The sequence below is a fragment of the Notolepis coatsorum genome, assembly GCF_963971535.1.
Source record: "Notolepis coatsorum genome assembly, chromosome: 15".
Taxonomy (NCBI): Eukaryota; Metazoa; Chordata; class Actinopteri; order Aulopiformes; family Paralepididae; genus Notolepis; species Notolepis coatsorum.
Genome location: NC_140179.1, coordinates 5,324,384 through 5,342,543, shown reverse-complemented (window position 1 = coordinate 5,342,543; position 18,160 = coordinate 5,324,384). Strand labels below are relative to the sequence as shown.

Here is an 18,160-nt window from a genome sequence, read left to right as displayed (position 1 = left end):
GTCCGATCCCCACCCATCAGCTTTCCCACCCCTAACACTGCCAATTGTGTTAGTATGAACGACCAGCCAAGCTGATAGCAATGCGGAGAGCTGGGCTCGAACCCAGCGTCTCCTGCATTGGTGGCAAGCGCCTTGCCCACTACACCACCTAGCCGCCCCATATATATATGGTTTTAACTTGGATTTTCAAATGACACACTGCCCGGGGGGAGCGGGAATCGAACCGGCAACCTCCGGATTACCAGACTGCCATTTTGTCCAGCATGTTCAATTTCAAGGTTGAGTGTCCAACTTTAATTTGCCCATCAGCTCTAGCGGATTGTAAGGAGTGGCCAGGGTGGCCGGTGACCACCCCAGAAGCCACCCCTAGTGGAGGTGTGTGGTGGTGCTGAAAGGTCTCTCTCTCTCTCTCTCTCTCTCTCTCTCTCTCTCTCTCTCTCTCTCTCTCTCTCTCTCTCTCTCTCTCTCTCTCTCTCTCTCTCTCTCTCTCTCTCTCTCTCTCTTCTCTCTCTCTCTCATCTCTGTTGCTCTGCCCCTTTCCCCCCCTCTCTCTCTTTCCCTTTGTGCCCACTCCTTTTCCTGCCACTCATGCTCTCCCTTTCTCTTTCTCTCATCCCTTTTTTCTCTGTCTCCCCAACTCCCTCCATCTCTTACCCGCCCCTCAGAAATGTGACCGGTCAGCGGACGGCCGGTTGGACCACGGGGAGATTGAGATGTTCTGCAGGGAGTTGCTGCGCAGGCCCGAGCTGGACGCCGTGTTCGTGCGATACTCGGCCAACAGCTGTGTGCTCTCCACGGTGGACCTGAGGGACTTCCTGAAGGAGCAGGGGGAGGACGCCTCGCTCGTCCACGCGCAGAGCCTCATCCTCACCTACGAGCTCAACGAATGGGGTAATGCTAACCTCGACAGGTGTCAAACCATGCTTCCTCTCCTTTGGGCTCGACCCGGTCTTGATCCTTGAGTCCTGGGCTTTAGCAACATGGCAGGGAGCGCTACTGGTCAAGCCAACAAACCAAGTGCTTGACTTGGCCGAAGGGCAGTATTTGTAGTACAGTTGTAAGTAATGGTGGAGGACTTCACCATAGAAGATGCAGTACAGGATGTAGCAAGTGGGTGCATCCCATTGGCTTACTCACCCCCGTTATGGTCTTTTAAATTGAGCCTCCCAGGTGAGGCTAGCTTCTCCCTTCTGCCTCCAGTCCTTGTGCTAAGCTAGGCTAGCTGCTCCCTACTGCCTCCACTCATTGTGCTAAGCTAGGCTAACAGCTCCCTACTGCCTCCACTCATTGTGCTAAGCTAGGCTAGCTGCTCCCTACTGCCTCCACTCATTGTGCTAAGCTAGGCTAACAGCTCCCTACTGCCTCCACTCATTGTGCTAAGCTGGGCTAGCTGCTCCCTACTTCCTCCAGTCCTTGTGCTAAGCTAGGCTAGCTGCTCCCTACTGCCTCCAGTCCTGTGCTAAGCTAACAGCTCCCTACTGCCTCCACTCATTGTGCTAAGCTAGGCTAGCTGCTCCCTACTTCCTCCAGTCCTTGTGCTAAGCTAGGCTAGCTGCTCCCCACTTCCTCCAGTCCTTGTGCTAAGCTAGGCTAGCTGCTCCCCACTTCCTCCAGTCCTTGTGCTAAGCTAGGCTAGCTGCTCCCCACTTCCTCCAGTCCTTGTGCTAAGCTAGGCTAGCTGCTCCCCACTTCCTCCAGTCCTTGTGCTAAGCTAGGCTAGCATGCACCTGGACCTCTCTCTGGGGCTACTGAGACATGATGCAGAGATGAAACTGATATAATTATTCTTGTCCGACTCGTAGTTGCTTCCTCTGCCAATGGTTGTGTCTGTGGTTTTTTTGCCCGGTACAGCCCAGAAGAACCAGTTCATGACACCAAACGGCTTCACCATGTACATGCTGTCCAAAGAGAACTGCCTGTTTGACCCGGAGCACGGCAGGGTCTACCAGGACATGAGCCGGCCCATGGCTCACTACTTCATCTCCTCGTCACACAACACCTACCTGACCAAGGACCAGCTCACGGGAGACAGCAGCATCGAGCCCTACATCAGGTACCTGGACCATGTTTAGGCCATGTTTTAGGACCCCAGGAAGAATAGTCTTTCACCCATGGGGGTGTAGACTAATGGGGTTCCATAAATAAACAAATAAACAAATGTAACCGGTCACAAATGGCACTCAAATCACTGTTCGAATCACTACCAGGTCCCATGTTCATAAGTTAGGCTGTTACACTAAACGTAGTTATAATACTAAATGCAGCCTTCTGTTATTAACCTCTTAACTATCTTTTCCCCCCGCCGGTTTTACTCTGACGTCTCTCAAAGACCCATTTCTGAATGGATTTCTATCAGATTTGGACCTGTACTACATAAGACTTCAGGCTATGGAACCGCAGTGATTTCCAGCTTATACCTATTATTTTTAATATATATATTTTTTATTGCAACTGCTACAGAAAAATTTGAGTACACAAGTTCAAGTTCAACTCAAGTTCAGACCTCTGTTACTCTATTTAATTAGCACTAAAAGTGATTTTCCTTTTTTGCTTTAGTAACTTCAGAATGTTATCTTTCAAAAGAGACCAGGCTCATGCATGTGCTATAAGTATAAAGCTAAGCTTTGCAAAGAAAGTATGCAGTCCTCAAGTTCAAGAGGATGGCCACTTTTCTGGGTGAAGAGGTTAATCATGTTATACATTTTGACACCACTTCAGAGTCTCTATTCAGCCCACTTACTTGTACTGTCATGCAGTCTAACCCAGATATCCAGATTTTAAGTGAAACTTGGCTTAAAGGGGAACTATCTTATAAATGGCCTTTTCCAGTGTCTAGCATTATTTTCTAGCTATGTGGATTTATATTAATAGGATCTATGTCTCTAATTCTCAATTTGGTGCATTCTTCCAATTCTCATCTCACAATATTGTCCCTCACTCAAGTGAGTCATCTGAAATTTAGCGTATCTGTGACGTCAGAGGTTTCTCATCTGCATAATAACGCCCGCCCCATCTATGCTTGTAGCCAACTGCCAGTGTGACGGATCATACTGGGTCTGCGTTGTGTTTGATGTTAAATGAGAATGTCCCGAGGGGGAGTCGAACAGGGGGCTCCCGCGTCCGCGGGCGACGACACAGGCCGCTGCACTAAGAAGTGAATTCACTCCTAACTACCGTACCTATGCGTCTGTTAACCCTGTTATGGGGAAGTGAGTTTAATTTACCAGCCCGCACTGCCACAGTCACTCGTCAACACACCTGTTTCCGTGACTGTGGACATACCCACGGGCTTCCCCGTTACACCAGCTATGCATCTATGCTTGTAGCCAACTGCCAGCCACCTGTATTACTCATTAAGAGAGACCGCTTGGCCCCTGCGCGTCAATGTCTCTCTCTGTCACTCAAAACGCATTCCGAGTATGGGCGGAGCCCAGCCTCAAAACGGCAAAAAAATTTGAGGTAGAAAAATGCTGTTTTTGAGTACTTGATAATACAAAACAATGCATTTTTTTGAAAAAAAACTTACAGATGTGTTCCATAAACTCACAGGAATTGTGTAAAATTGCCCAAATAGTGAAGTAAATAGTAAAATAGTTCCCCTTTAACCCTTTACCGGTCACTTCTTGAAATACTTGGAAATTCACAATTTCAACCCTAGAATGTTATTTTGGTGCTATTTCAAAAGTTATCTAAAATGTTTCGAAAAAAATAAATAAAGATTTCCCCCCTGTAAATTAAGGTTAACCCAAGTGTCTGTAAACAGGCCCTCGACCAGTACCCCTAAGAAATGTGGGGGCTATGGGGCATATTCTTCCTTAGGGGGCATATCTATGAAACATGACATTCATAACATAATACATGGTACTACAGGGTACTACAGGGTACTACATGATACTACATGGTACTACATGGTACTACAGGGTACTACAGGGTACTACATGGTACTACAGGGTACTACATGGTACTACATGGCAATACATGGTACTACAGGGTACTACATGGCAATACAGGGTACTACATGGCACTACATGGTACTACAGGGTACTACATGGCACTACAGCACTACAGGGTACTACAGGGTAGAAGTAATACCCTAAGTGTGACTGACTAGATGCATCGGGCATATGTCTAAAAATGGACACTATGTCACTTCACCTGAAGGGGCATATGACCGTTTATGGCTTCACCACTTTTTAGCTAACAACAAATCCTGATTTCACTAATCCTATGCCAAAAACACCTATCCCATCCTTTACAATGATTGTTCAACTGCAAAAATGAGTAAATGTTATCAACTCACCATGACTTGTTGAGGAAATAATGGATTTTGAAGAGTAGAAGCAGGTGCAAAAATTAGCATTTTTTTGCTGTGGTGAAAAGAAGGAAGTTGCAGATCCCCAGGGTCTATCCTGATTGGTCAGATGGGATGGTGACAATATCTGTGTCATAGCCTGACCTGTGCTGATTGCTTCTATACTTTAAGCAAGTGGCTTGTCCTTCCGCGTTCCCGTTTTGCGCTCTGATTGGCCACACACGTTTCTGGTCATGTGACATGTGCGCCAATCGTGGGACGGCAAGTTTTTAGACGGTTAAGCTTAGGCGCTCTTTCGAAGTTGGTTAAGGTTAGAGTTCGTCTTAGAGCATGGCGATAGAACGCCTGCCCTGATTCCAAACTCTAACCTTAACCAACTGCGAAAGAGTCGGCTAAGCTTAACCAGTGATAAACTAGGCGTTAGGTAGTTTGCAGGCTGTTAGACCCGGAAATAGGCGCAGAACTTGCCGTCCCACGATTGGCGCACATGTCACATGACCAGAAACGTGCGTGGCCAATCAGAGCGCAAAACGGGAATGCGGAAGGACAAGCCACTTGCTTAAAGCATAGACGCGTGCTGATTGCCTGGAAGACGTTTTTTTCATAGATTAAAGATCCCCCCCTCTCCCACCTGGCTAATTATATTGTATGGGGAAGTGGCCAAAAATTGTTACTTGGCCGGTAAAGGGTTAAGAAAAGTTATTCTGACTTGGATGTAACTCTAGATGATTACAACCAATGAGGTACAAAATGCAACCTTTTTTTAAAATGCAAAAATTTGGTATCGATGTAGTGCAAATATTTTTCTAATAAATAGATTAAAGTATGGTGTAGTGTTTAGAGTGAATGTCAAAGGTGCCTGACCGCAGCAGTTCAAAGAGGCAGTTGTGTGTTCGGCTGAATGGGCCACTTGTAAGGTTTCCCTCATTTACAGAAACGACGATTGTACAATGTAAACAGTACATAATACAAGCGATATTTACAGAAAATTAAACACCAGAGTAAAAATAAAAAACTTTAAAAATAATTTTAAAAGATCAGCTAAAACAGTTACAGGTAGTCACACAATGGTCTGAAATCATACGTTTAAACAAACCAAGGGAAGGGAGAACCTCCAATTTCAGAGAGAGTTGGAGGACATTCCATGAGTTAGAGGCATCAAAGGAAAAAGCTGACTTGCCTAGATCAGAACAAACTTGAGGGACCCTACGAACCATCCAGTCATTCGATCGAGTTGAATAGGTTCCAAAATTCCAATCTAACAGTGAAGAGATATAAACAGGGCTTTAAAAATAAATAAATACCAGTGTTTGTTGCTCCTTTTTGTAAGAAGGCCAACCCACCCTATCATACAGGACACAATGGTGAGTATCATACCAGTCACCAGTAATAAACCTAAGAGCTGAGTGATATGCAGAATCCAGGGGTTTAAGAGTTGATGCCGCAGCATGCCTATAAATTACATCACCATAATCCAAAACTGATAAGAAGACTGATTCAACTATTCGTTTTCTACTAAGTAGACCAGAACCACAATTGCCCTGCCTACAGAGATTAGAAATGGTGAATCCTTGATCTCAGAACAAAAAGAGGTCTGTTTAGCCACCAACAAACATTTGATTTATAGCCATGTAGGGCCATCTGGTGGACAAGATCATGAACAAGCTGTGGAGCATCATGCACTTTGTAAATGGTGTCCACCTATTGGAGAGAGATTACGCAGCGCCCCCTTCTGGTGGGGGAGCCCTGTGCAGATAGGGAAGGCAGAGAGACGTAAATTGAATTGGATTCTTTATGAAGCCATAATTAGAGACTGTCCAAATTATATGACTTCTTTATTGGAATGGACCACTGGACCCTGTCGTACACGATCCAGTGATTGTCTTTCACTTAGTGTCTAGAGTTTGTACTGAACTTGATCCAGTGATTGTCTTACACTCAGTGTCTAGAGTTTGTGCCGAACTTGATCCAGTGATTGTCTTACACTTAGAGTGTCTAGAGTCTGTACTGAACTTGGTAGATCTGCTAATGACCTCTCTGCCCCTACCTCATGAAATTTCCCTGCAGGAAACTCTGAAACTAGACACTCTAGTGTCTATGGGTCAGTTTAGAACCTTGGTGACCAATCAGGTCACCACAATATGTAATTGTTTTAAAATAATTATTACCTCTGTTTTCTTTTATTATTTAAAATGTTTATATTATTATTATTTAAAATATATTTAAATCTCCTTAATTTTTTAGATTGTCTGATGTTTTGGTATTTGCATGTTCTTGGTATCTGATTCTAGGGACATCTATGGATCTCAGGGAATGTATTCCCATTGTCAGAAATACTGTGTCTGTTACTAGGCTTGAGTAAATTGTAATGAACCAAATGAGAATATCAATTCAATTCTTTTTTTTCTTTTTTTATCTTTGACTGTGAATAACACTATGCTAAAATTGACCAGACCTGAAAAATCTAAGCAAATGAATAAATGGAAGATGATTAAACAGAAGGTTTTGTAGATAGATACAGTACTGAATTCTGCCATCCGGACACATGCTATTTGAAATATGATTATAGAATATAGAATATCAGGCCTAAAATGGTTATGCGATTAATTAGATTAATTAATTACAAATCCTGTAATTAATTAGATAAAAAAAAATTATCACCTGACAGCACTATTTTGAATATAATCCTACATTTAAATGTGTATCTTGTTACACAGAGATGAACAAGAAACAAAAATAAACAAAAAAACAACTGTGTTCATGTGCTGTTCCCTGAGGCAAGGTGTCCTACACTTAAGACTCTGGGAGGTCCTATACTAGAGATAAAGTCGAAAATCAGCGGAGTGGTCCTTTAAGCCAGTGGTTCTCAACTGGTGTGTAGCCTCTGGACCCAACATTTTCCTTAGTCATTAAGTCGCGACCCAAATTTTTGAACCACTATGATTTATATATAAAAAAAAAAATTGCAGTAATACACAATCTTTCATGCACTGTTAAAACATGAAATAAACACAAAAAAGTGCAACAAAAGTGCAACTAGGGCTAAAAAAAACAATGAAATAAAATAATAATAAATAATTATGCTTCATAGCAGACTTCTTAGCTTAACATAACAGAACTACAGTAAGTTTGGGGGAACTAATGGGATAACTGGGGTTGCAACAAAAGTGCAACTAGGGCTAAAAACACAATGAAATAAAAGAATAATAATAATAATAATAAATAATATATCCTTCTTAGTAGACTTCTTAGCTTAACATCCCAGGGAACTAATGGGATAACTGGGGATGTTGTTTGCTCCTGACAAGAGTCTGGGGTAATGGTAGACAACGCAACTCTGAGGTCATGCTCAATGTCCAATCTGTTCCTCTGCTTTGTCTTCAGCTGGACCAGAGCTAAGAAGCCATTTTCACAAAGATAGGTAGTGCAAAAAAAAATATCACAAAAAAGAAAAAAAGAAAAATCTTTTTTAAACTTTTTTTTTTATATACACACATCCGAGACTCACTCAAAATGGCCCAGCGAGAGAATTTGAAGGATACATTACAGATACAATGGAACATACGGTTATCCTATAACCATAGTTATATGAGTATAGCGAGCGCTCTGCTCATAGTGGAACCTTATCCCTTTCAATCTAATTCTGAATAAAATTTCTCCACATGTACACACCCATCCGCCTGGCCACACCCACATCCGCTCCTCTACATAAGTGGGGACGTGGCCATACTAACAGTTCCTTCCCAAGTCTTTCACCACCGAAGGCGAAGACCACGGGGTCCTCAGTGAGTCCGAGCAGAGCGCTCGCTATACTCATATAACTATGGTTATAGGATAACCGTATGTTATATTATCGTATAGCTTACGCTCTGCTCGTAGTGGAACACAGGAGCTGAGCAGAGCGGAAGCTCGACAAATGTACCCGCTGAGGCCACAACCATCAGAACCGGGGAGGACCCGAGCCCCCGGACCCCCCTAGAGGGGGACGGGAGGGAATCGGATCCGACTGTGCGAAGAGGGTTTAGCAACTCAAACGCACAGGGTGAGCCGACCGTGGGACTTACCTTCACACAGAAGAACCCGCGACTACTCAGGCGTGCATCCCACATGCCACTAGGGAACGAACGGGAAGGGAAAAAAAACCCGTTACAACCCCTAACATCACAGGGTCAAGGTCAAGAACCCAACCCCGTGGCAAGGCCGTAGCAGCGGAGCGCGAAGGAGGACCCAGTCCCAGGAACAGCCTGAGGGTCAGGACCCCCCGGAAAGGGGGCCTGGTGAGGCCAACGATGCCGCAGCATCGAGACCCCACCAGACGGTCACTAGTGACACCACCCCCCACATCGCCAGCGTATCGGACAGGGCCCATCCAAGAGCAGGCCCTTCCCCCCTACAGCACGCCGCCCTGAAGCACTCCACAGAGGCTACACCCCCACAACACTGTGGGACCAGACAGCGCACCGGGGAGACAACCCCCAAAGAGGTTGATCCCTCAATCCTGGCAACAGGTCAAAAGCATAACTCGACCTGTGCCCGGAGCAAGGGGTCTACTGAAACAGCACCCCGGCGGAAGGGGCATTCGGTATGCTGTGCACCATGTCGCAGCCTCCACAAAAACCCCGACCCCCTAGAGAGGCAGAGGCAGAGAAGGCTGACATGATTGGCAGACATCATGAAAAGTGCGGGGGCACACTTGCAGGCAGACGGGGTCAAGCCCGGCCTAACCCGAGAGTCGACTCCGCTATCAACACACCGGGGAACCAACCACCTCCCTATGATTAGTTTAACAGTAGGCGGTTGTTCCCTTAACCCCCCCCAAGAAAAACTCAGAAAACACAACTGCGGGTATACACCGGCTATACAGCAGTACAAGTGTTTCAGTTCTCAAGAAGGGGTTAACCCAGGCCAACAGGTCGACAAGAACGAGTCCGGACCTGGGCCCGGCGGACCGGGACGTACACAGGGATGCCAGAGGGGTACAAAAGAACCACCTCGACAGCCCCCTCCCAGCCCTGCCAAGCAGGGGAAGAGAGGGGCGAAAAAGAATGGAGAAGGACCAGGCTCCTTAGCACAGCGCAAGGTACAACACAATATGGACCAAGCAACAGTGAAGGATAACACGCTGTGACATAACCGCGAACACACCTCCATAACATCAAACCCTGCAACGCCCGGGCCAACCCGGCATTTTCCCCCCGAAAAAGCACAAAGTCCTTCAGGGTACCAGAACAGCATATCTGCGCCCCGGCGGACAACGGGTTAACCAACCTGGTCCGGCACGACCAGAACCAGTCCTGCGTCCTAATCACGCCACCATCCCCAGTCCTAAGAGGGGTAGGTACGCGTGTCAATCTAAAACATCACAGAGGGCGCCACCAAGAGGGTCAGAACATGAATGCACCGCGCCTGGTGGCCCACCCCATGGGCGTGAGACCCCTCCGCCAATGCTTTGATCTATTCCGCCATCTCCCCCCAGAGATGAACGAGAATTCGTAGAGACTAACCTAGTACACTGGCGCTCGGAAGAGATAAATCTCCATCCTAGTTGCTCCATAAAAAACACTGTTTCCATGATGAGCAACCAAGGCGCGCCAGCCCATGCGTGGTTCCACACAGAAGCACCCAGGGCCAGCACTATGTACACGTCGAGACCCAAAACACATCAATGGTAATTCTAATAAGAACCCAGATAACGTTCCCTCCAAGCCGCCTGGGTCGAGCGGCAGGAAGCTGGCCAAGAGACACAGATATGGGTCCCATATGACGCGTCTGAGGGAAAACACCCCTGTTAAACCTGCTCTGTATAAAGAGGAGACAGGGAACCCCCAGAGAGACCTCCCACGTGAGTAATAATTGAAAAGAGCTACGTGACCAAAAGCTCAATACATACAACAAAGTTCTCACGCACCGCATAACCCAATCTTGACAATAACAGCGGTCCACAACATGGTGCCTGAAAATAACTCACGGAAGTCTCACGACCACTAGAAACGCGCCCAGTGACGTACTCTATGGCGGGGGGAATTCCGTGACCCACCTGCCCAAATATGGCATCGGACCAGGGAACTCCCCCCCCCCCTCTCCCTACCCTGTGACGCGCTGACCCAACAGCATGACAGGAAGACCGAAAGGCAGGAGGTCCAACCCCCTGGCCAATCAGAAAAAAGGGGGGCAGGGTTTATCAGTTCACCCCCTCATGACCCCACACCCCGGATACGATGAAAACAAACAAGCAGCGATGATACCAGTTTACCTAGCATGCTACATGAAAAGCGTATATCCACTAGGATAAGCTCAACCATCTGCACGCCAGCCACAGACGATAAACTCGTTTGCGAACAGGTTTTACATACAAGGCTTTAGGCTCATGTGCGAACACGTCACCCGTGTTTATGTACTTCACCAAGTAAAGAAAAACACAGACGTTTAAAGAGAGGGTCAAAGACCTCGGTACAAGCTACATATATGATTACTTCTGTAGGCTAACACTCTAACCAGGTTGTGGACTCTATGCCATGTTTCCCAAATGTAACAGAATACACACAACCCCCTCAGATAAAAAAGGTAAAGTTCACTCTTACTATTGCAAGAAGAACACAGTCTTCTTCATGATGAGGGAAGACAAGTCTTTCGACCAAGTGCTAGCCACAGGCCTTGCTAAGCACACATATATATAGCGACCAGAACAATTTACAAGAAACTGTCTTACTCTCTAAGCAAACACACAACCCCACAGGTAGGTGAGGGTTTATACATCGTATCCCCAATATATATATAGTGAATAAACACACAGTTTGTAACAAAAAACAGTCCCCCACCAGGAGGGACCTTTTATTTAGTAACAAAAAATTATATGTTGGGGAGGGGAAGGGGACAAGGGCAAACAGGGGAGTCACTAGCGGCGCCTGCCGTGTGCAGCGCGGTGCTTGCCCCCACGGGGAGCCGGCCCGGAGGAATGGTTCTGGGGAGCCTGGTCACGTCGATCCCTACCGTCACCTCCGGGCGTGGGGCGGTTGGCTGCGGCGGACGAGGCAGTCCCTCCACTCCTGGCCTTCTTCGCCGAAGGTCCAGTAGCCGCGACGGTGGTGGCGGAGGCAACGGTCGCGGTCCTCTGCCGGCGTTGCTTCTTTCGGCCATCACCGGTGGCATCGGGTCGGGGGAAATGGGGTTGGAGCACCACCGCGTGACTGGCACGTAGGCGGGGGTAAGGCCAGTGATGCGGGAGATTACCTGTCCCTGTTTCACGTAGGCCTCCATTGATGGGAAGAATGGGCAGACAACGCCCGTCTCTCTCACAGGACGACGTTGCCAGAGATTACCTATCATGTCATCAGGAACAGGTGCTGGCAGAGGCTGCGGCAACGCCACGCCATCAGCGGCTGCTGCGGCCGCCATGATCTCGGGGAACAAGGCAAGCAACTCCCCTTGCGTACCTCCTTCCACGTCACTCGCGTCCCTCAGGTACGGGAGGCTGCCATGTCGGGCGCCACCATCTGACGCGGCAGATAGCTGGGCATCTTGTCTCAGGGTCGGAGGTTCTAACCCAACACCGGAGAACAAGGGACCCCAAGGAGACGCAACACTCCCTGCCACACCCCGAGGGGGAGAATGATACGTCTCCACTGGGGCATCGAACAAGAGCGCTCTCGCCCCCTCCATATGATCCTGAATCTCCATCGGAAATGGAGACAAGGCAAGAGAACTCTCGTCCGGCTCCAGCACAACCTCAAAGCCTGGCCGTTCGCCCCTGCAGCTCGCCGCCCTACGACTTAGCTTTTCTCGTAAATTGGCGAGAGAGAGAAAAATAAGATACAATGTCCACGTAGCTCCTTTCCAACAACTATTTCGTCACTAAACTCAAGTGGTGTATACAGACACTTGTCGGTGGTGAAAATAGGGAAGGAGCTGTTAGTATGGCCACATCCCCACTTATGTAGAAGAGCAGATGTGGGTGTGGCCAGGCGGATGGGTGTGTAAATCTTTGTGTACAATTTTATTCAGAATTAGATTGAAAGGGATAAGGTTCCACTACGAGCAGAGCGTAAGCTATACGATAATATAACCATATATCCTTTGGTTGGGTGGGGTGTGTATGTATACAGTACATGTATGTATGCATATGTATTTATATAATTATGTATTTATGTATTCATGTATTTATTTATTTATTCATAATCCTTTCTGTTTTTTTTATTAATACTTTAAAAAAAAATCTGTTTTTGTAGAATATAAATAAAAAAAGAAGGAAATTAATTCCTAATGGCATTGTATGTGACATCAGTGATTATTATCCTCCGTCTCGCCCCCAGAGCCCTGAGCCACGGCTGCCGCTGCGTGGAGCTGGACTGCTGGGACGGAGACAAGGGGGAGCCAGTCATCTACCACGGGCACACGCTCACCTCCAAGGTGCCCTTCCTGGAGGTCCTGCAGATCATCAACGAGTACGCCTTCAAGGTGAGAGACTGAACACACAGTAATAATAATAATAATAATAATAATAATAATAATAATAATAATAATAATAATAATAATAATAATAATAATAATAATAATACATTTCATTTGTAACGCACCCTACATTCCTGAGAATCTCAGAGTGCTACAGAGTTAAAAGAATAAAATTAAAATAGATATATAAAAAAAAAAAAAAACACATAAAAACTAAAAAATGCCTTTCTAAAAAGGTAGGTCTTGAGTCCACGTTTAAAAGTGTCAACAGGACACCTTCAAGGTGAGAGACTGAACACACAGGACACCTTCAAGGTGAGAGACTGAACACACAGGACACCTTCAAGGTGAGAGACTGAACACACAGGACACCTTCAAGGTGAGAGACTGAACACACAGGACACCTTCAAGGTGAGAGACTGAACACACAGGACACCTTCAAGGTGAGACTCTGAACACACAGGACACCTTCAAGGTGAGACTCTGAACACACAGGACACCTTCAAGGTGAGACTCTGAACACACAGGACACCTTCAAGGTGAGAGACTGAACACACAGGACACCTTCAAGGAGACAGACTGAACACACAGGACACCTTCAAGGTGAGACTCTGAACACACAGGACACCTTCAAGGTGAGACTCTGAACACACAGGACACCTTCAAGGAGACAGACTGAACACACAGGACACCTTCAAGGAGACAGACTGAACACACAGGACACCTTCAAGGTGAGAGACTGAACACACAGGACACCTTCAAGGAGACAGACTGAACACACAGGACACCTTCAAGGAGACAGACTGAACACACAGGACACCTTCAAGGAGACAGACTGAACACACAGGACACCTTCAAGGAGACAGACTGAACACACAGGACACCTTCAAGGAGACAGACTGAACACACAGGACACCTTCAAGGAGAGACTCTGAACACACAACAACAACAACAACAACAACAACAACAACAACATAGCAATTTGGTCAGATATGGTGGAGAAGATAAAGCACAGCATTTGAATTTGTAATCCTTGGTGTTGAACGAAATGGTGGTTATTGTCGAAGGGGGTCCTGAGGGGGGGGGGGGAAGGAGAAAGGAGGGGTGCAGAAGAGCTAGCAAGAGCATTTGTATGTATTGTAGTGTATCGTAATTATTATGTATATATCCTTTAATCTACATTTATTTTGATTTAAATACTGGACTATCATAGTCCTATGATTTATTGTGGATTTTTACTTTTAATGTTTGTGTGTCTAGTTTTATGTCATGTCAAAAAAAATTGAAAAAAAAATTAAATAAAAGAAATTTCACAAAAAAAAGAAATAAACAAAACAACAACAACACAGTATGCCTTCAAGGTGACAGACTGTGAACACACAACATGCAACCCTACAGGAACATTATTTTTTGGTTCGACATACACAGGTATGTCGTACTGAGGATACAGCAGAACAGGGGTTCTCAAACTTTTTTATACCACAACGCCCCCATTTTATTTAGAATTTATTTTGGCAACCCCACACTCAATGTATTGCTTAATTTCAACATGAAATTATGGAATATCAAAATAAAAGCACACGTTGTTGAACTTGATCATGCATATTTATTAGAACATTTAATTACAGCACTATGTTATCAATACACATTTATGAAACGAGGCATATTTAGCCAAAATATGTTGCCAGAACAACAAATACAGTATATACAAAAAGAGTATTGTCATTTGTCAAAACTGTCATCTACCCACGACCCCACTTTGGGTCGCAACCCGTAGTTTGATAACCACCGCAGTAGATCTATTTCACCAATGAGGAAGAGTTGACATTGTCACTGTAACCGAGTGGATTTGAACCTGGGACCATAGGATCCACAGGCAGCTGCACTAACCAGCTGAGCTAAAGGGTCAGACCTGTTAACCAGCTGAGCTAAAGGGTCAGACCTGTTAACCAGCTGAGCTAAAGGGTCAGACCTGTTAACCAGCTGAGACCTGTTAACCAGCTGAGATCTGTTAACCAGCTGAGATCTGTTAACCAGCTGAGCTAAAGGGTTTGACCTGTTAACCAGCTGAGATCTGTTAACCAGCTGAGATCTGTTAACCAGCTGAGCTAAAGGGTCTGATCTGTTAACCAGCTGAGCTAAAGGGTCAGACCTGTTAACCAGCTGAGCTAAAGGGTCAGACCTGTTAACCAGCTGAGCTAAAGGGTCAGACCTGTTAACCAGCTGAGCTAAAGGGTCAGACCTGTTAACCAGCTGAGCTAAAGGGTCTGACCTGTTAACCAGCTGAGCTAAAGGGTCTGACCTGTTAACCAGCTGAGCTAAAGGGTCTGACCTGTTAACCAGCTGAGCTAAAGGGTCTGACCTGTTAACCAGCTGAGCTAAAGGGTCAGACCTGTTAACCAGCTGAGCTAAAGGGTCAGACCTGTTAACCAGCTGAGCTAGAGGGTCAGACCTGTTAACCAGCTGAGCTAAAGGGTCAGACCTGTTAACCAGCTGAGCTAAAGGGTCAGACCTGTTAACCAGCTGAGCTAAAGGGTCAGACCTGTTAACCAGCTGAGCTAAAGGGTCAGATCTGTTAACCAGCTGAGCTAAAGGGTCAGACCTGTTAACCAGCTGAGCTAAAGGGTCAGACCTGTTAACCAGCTGAGCTAAAGGGTCAGACCTGTTAACCAGCTGAGCTAAAGGGTCAGATCTGTTAACCAGCTGAGCTAAAGGGTCAGACCTGTTAACAAGCTGAGCTAAAGGGTCAGACCTGTTAACCAGCTGAGCTAAAGGGTCAGACCTGTTAACCAGCTGAGCTAAAGGGTCAGACCTGTTAACCAGCTGAGCTAAAGGGTCTGACCTGTTAACCAGCTGAGCTAAAGGGTCTGACCTGTTAACCAGCTGAGATCTGTTAACCAGCTGAGATCTGTTAACCAGCTGAGCTAAAGGGTCAGACCTGTTAACCAGCTGAGCTAAAGGGTCAGACCTGTTAACCAACTGAGATCTGTTAACCAGCTGAGCTAAAGGGTCTGACCTGTTAACCAGCTGAGATCTGTTAACCAGCTGAGATCTGTTAACCAGCTGAGCTAAAGGGTCTGATCTGTTAACCAGCTGAGCTAAAGGGTCTGACCTGTTAACTCTCCGTCCTCTTCCTCCTCTCCCTAATCTTCCTCCTCTCCTTCTTCTTCCTCATTTCCCTCCTCTGCCTCCTCTTCCTCCTGTCCCTCTTCCTCCTCCCCCCATCTTCCTGCTCTCCCTCCTCTTCCTCCTCTCCTCCTCTTCCTCATCTCCCTCCTCTTTCCTCCTCCCTCCTCTTCCTCATCTCCTCTTCCTCCTTTCCCCCTCCTCTTCCTCCTCTTCCTCTCCCCCCTCATCCCCCCCTTCTCTTCCTCACCCCCCTCCTCTTCCTCTCCCCCCTCCTCTCCCCCCTCCTCTTCCTCCTCTCCCCCCTCATCCCCCCCTTCTCTTCCTCACCCCCCTCCTCTCCCCCCTCCTCTTCCTCCTCTCCCCCCTCCTCCCCCAGGCATCTCCCTACCCTCTCATCCTCTCTCTGGAGAACCACTGCTCCATGGAGCAGCAGGCGGTGATGGCCCGACAGCTGCGCTCCGTCCTGGGGGAGAAGCTGCTCACCAGACCCCTCAACGGCCAGCAGGCCCACATCCTGCCCTCTCCAGAGGTACAGTAGGGACCAGGAATACTACATACTACACATTCATATTGTAGAAACTCCTTTAAAGAAAGTTCGGAAACGTTATTTCGGTCGATTATTCCTCGCCTTTAATAATACCAATTGTGTGTGTGTGTGTGTGTGTGTGTGTGTGTCTGTCTGTCTGTCTGTCTGTCTGTCTGTCTGTCTGTCTGTCTGTCTGTCTGTCTGTCTGTCTGCCTGCCTGTCTGTCTGTCTGTCTGTCTGTCTGTCTGTCTGTCTGTCTGTCTGTCTGTCTGTCTGTCTGTCTGTCTGTCTGTCTGCCTGCCTGTCTGTCTGTCTGTCTGCCTGTCTGCCTGTCTGTCTGTCTGTCTGCCTGTCTGTCTGCCTGTCTGTCTGTCTGTCTGTCTGTCTGTCTGTCTGTCTGTCCAGGCCCTGATGGGGAGGATCCTGTTGAAGGGGAAGAAGGAGTGCGTGGAGGAGGGGGGGGGAGGCTCCAGCTCCTCTGACCTCAGCTCCTCAGAGGAGGAGGCCGGCCGCACGGAGAGAACACCCAGGACGGGAGCCGAAAGCAGGGTGAGCAGGTTCAGCACAAGTAGGGCGGCTGTACCGAATAGTTTGAAGCTTCGAAGCTTCATTCATAACGTTGACATTCGAATTCTAAATCAACATTTGAATTTGTATACATTTTTTTTTATTAAATAAAAATTATGTCTATTCAGTCTGTTTAAACCAATGGGGGTTTTCTTCACAGTTGCAGTATATGACTTGTCATAGAAATTTAAATAAAACATTTATCATAAATGATGTAGCCTATCTGCATCCGCTTGGCGCTCGGTGGTCCATTAAGACGTCACCATCACTTTCGTACCAACCGTGCCCTTATTGGATTATTTATGTTGACGAAACTGACAAGTTATATTCAGAAAGTTGATTTAATAAAAAAAAAAAATACTAATTGAATCCGATTAATCACTTTATTCAAATTGAGGATTCTTTTTAGAATTTCTTTTTAATAAATATTTTTTATGATTAGAATATAAAATATGACGACAGACATTCGAAGCTTCATTCGAAAACTTCAATAGAAGCTTCGAATGTAACAATAAAAACAAAGACATTCGGTACAGCCCTAAGCACAAGTTCAGCACAAGTTCTGGACACTTTAAGGGAATCGACCGGAGGGTGAGCCAAGTTCAGCACAAATTCTAGGCACTTTTAAGTGTAAAACAATCATTATTGCTGATATTAGGCTTACTACGCTTCTGACAGGCTTACTACCACTACCATCTTGTCTAGGTCACGGCACCACTGTAACAGAGAGAGAGAGAGAGAGAGAGAGAGAGAGAGAGAGAGAGAGAGAGAGAGAGAGAGAGATGGAGAGATGGAGAGAGATGGGAAGAAAGAATGTGATCTTGGATGAGACGGATGAAAAGAACCTGGGTTTGCCATTGTGTTTTACCATTGTGTGTGTGTGTGTGTGTGTGTGTGTGTGTGTATGTGTGTGTGTGTGTGTGTGTGTGTGTGTGTGTGTGTGTGTGTGTGTGTGTGTGTGTGTGTGTCCAGCCTTGCGTGTCTAAGCTGAGTCCAGAGCTGTCAGACCTGGTGGTCTACTGTCGCAGTGTTCACTTCACAAGCTTTGAGCAGGCGTCCAGAAGACCAGCCACCAACATCTCCTCCTTCTCAGAGAGCGAGGCCCTGCGCCACGTCAAGGAGACAGGTAGGCTGTGTGTGTCACGTGGGTGTGTGTGTGTAGGTTTGTGTGTGTGCGT

The 18,160-nt window shown here is 46.5% G+C and overlaps 1 protein-coding gene across 1 annotated transcript in view; it reads left to right on the top strand.

Annotated features, from left to right (window-relative positions):
- The window catches only part of LOC311241929 (1-phosphatidylinositol 4,5-bisphosphate phosphodiesterase delta-3-A-like), a 64,840-nt gene that overhangs the window by 34,181 nt on the left and 12,499 nt on the right, over window positions 1-18,160 (top strand). The window contains exons 5-10 of the mRNA XM_084330882.1: window positions 666-891; window positions 1,852-2,053; window positions 12,622-12,766; window positions 16,266-16,418; window positions 16,821-16,964; window positions 17,955-18,108. Coding sequence (XP_084187008.1) covers window positions 666-891; window positions 1,852-2,053; window positions 12,622-12,766; window positions 16,266-16,418; window positions 16,821-16,964; window positions 17,955-18,108 — 1,024 coding nt within the window. The remainder of the gene's footprint in view (window positions 1-665; window positions 892-1,851; window positions 2,054-12,621; window positions 12,767-16,265; window positions 16,419-16,820; window positions 16,965-17,954; window positions 18,109-18,160) is intronic.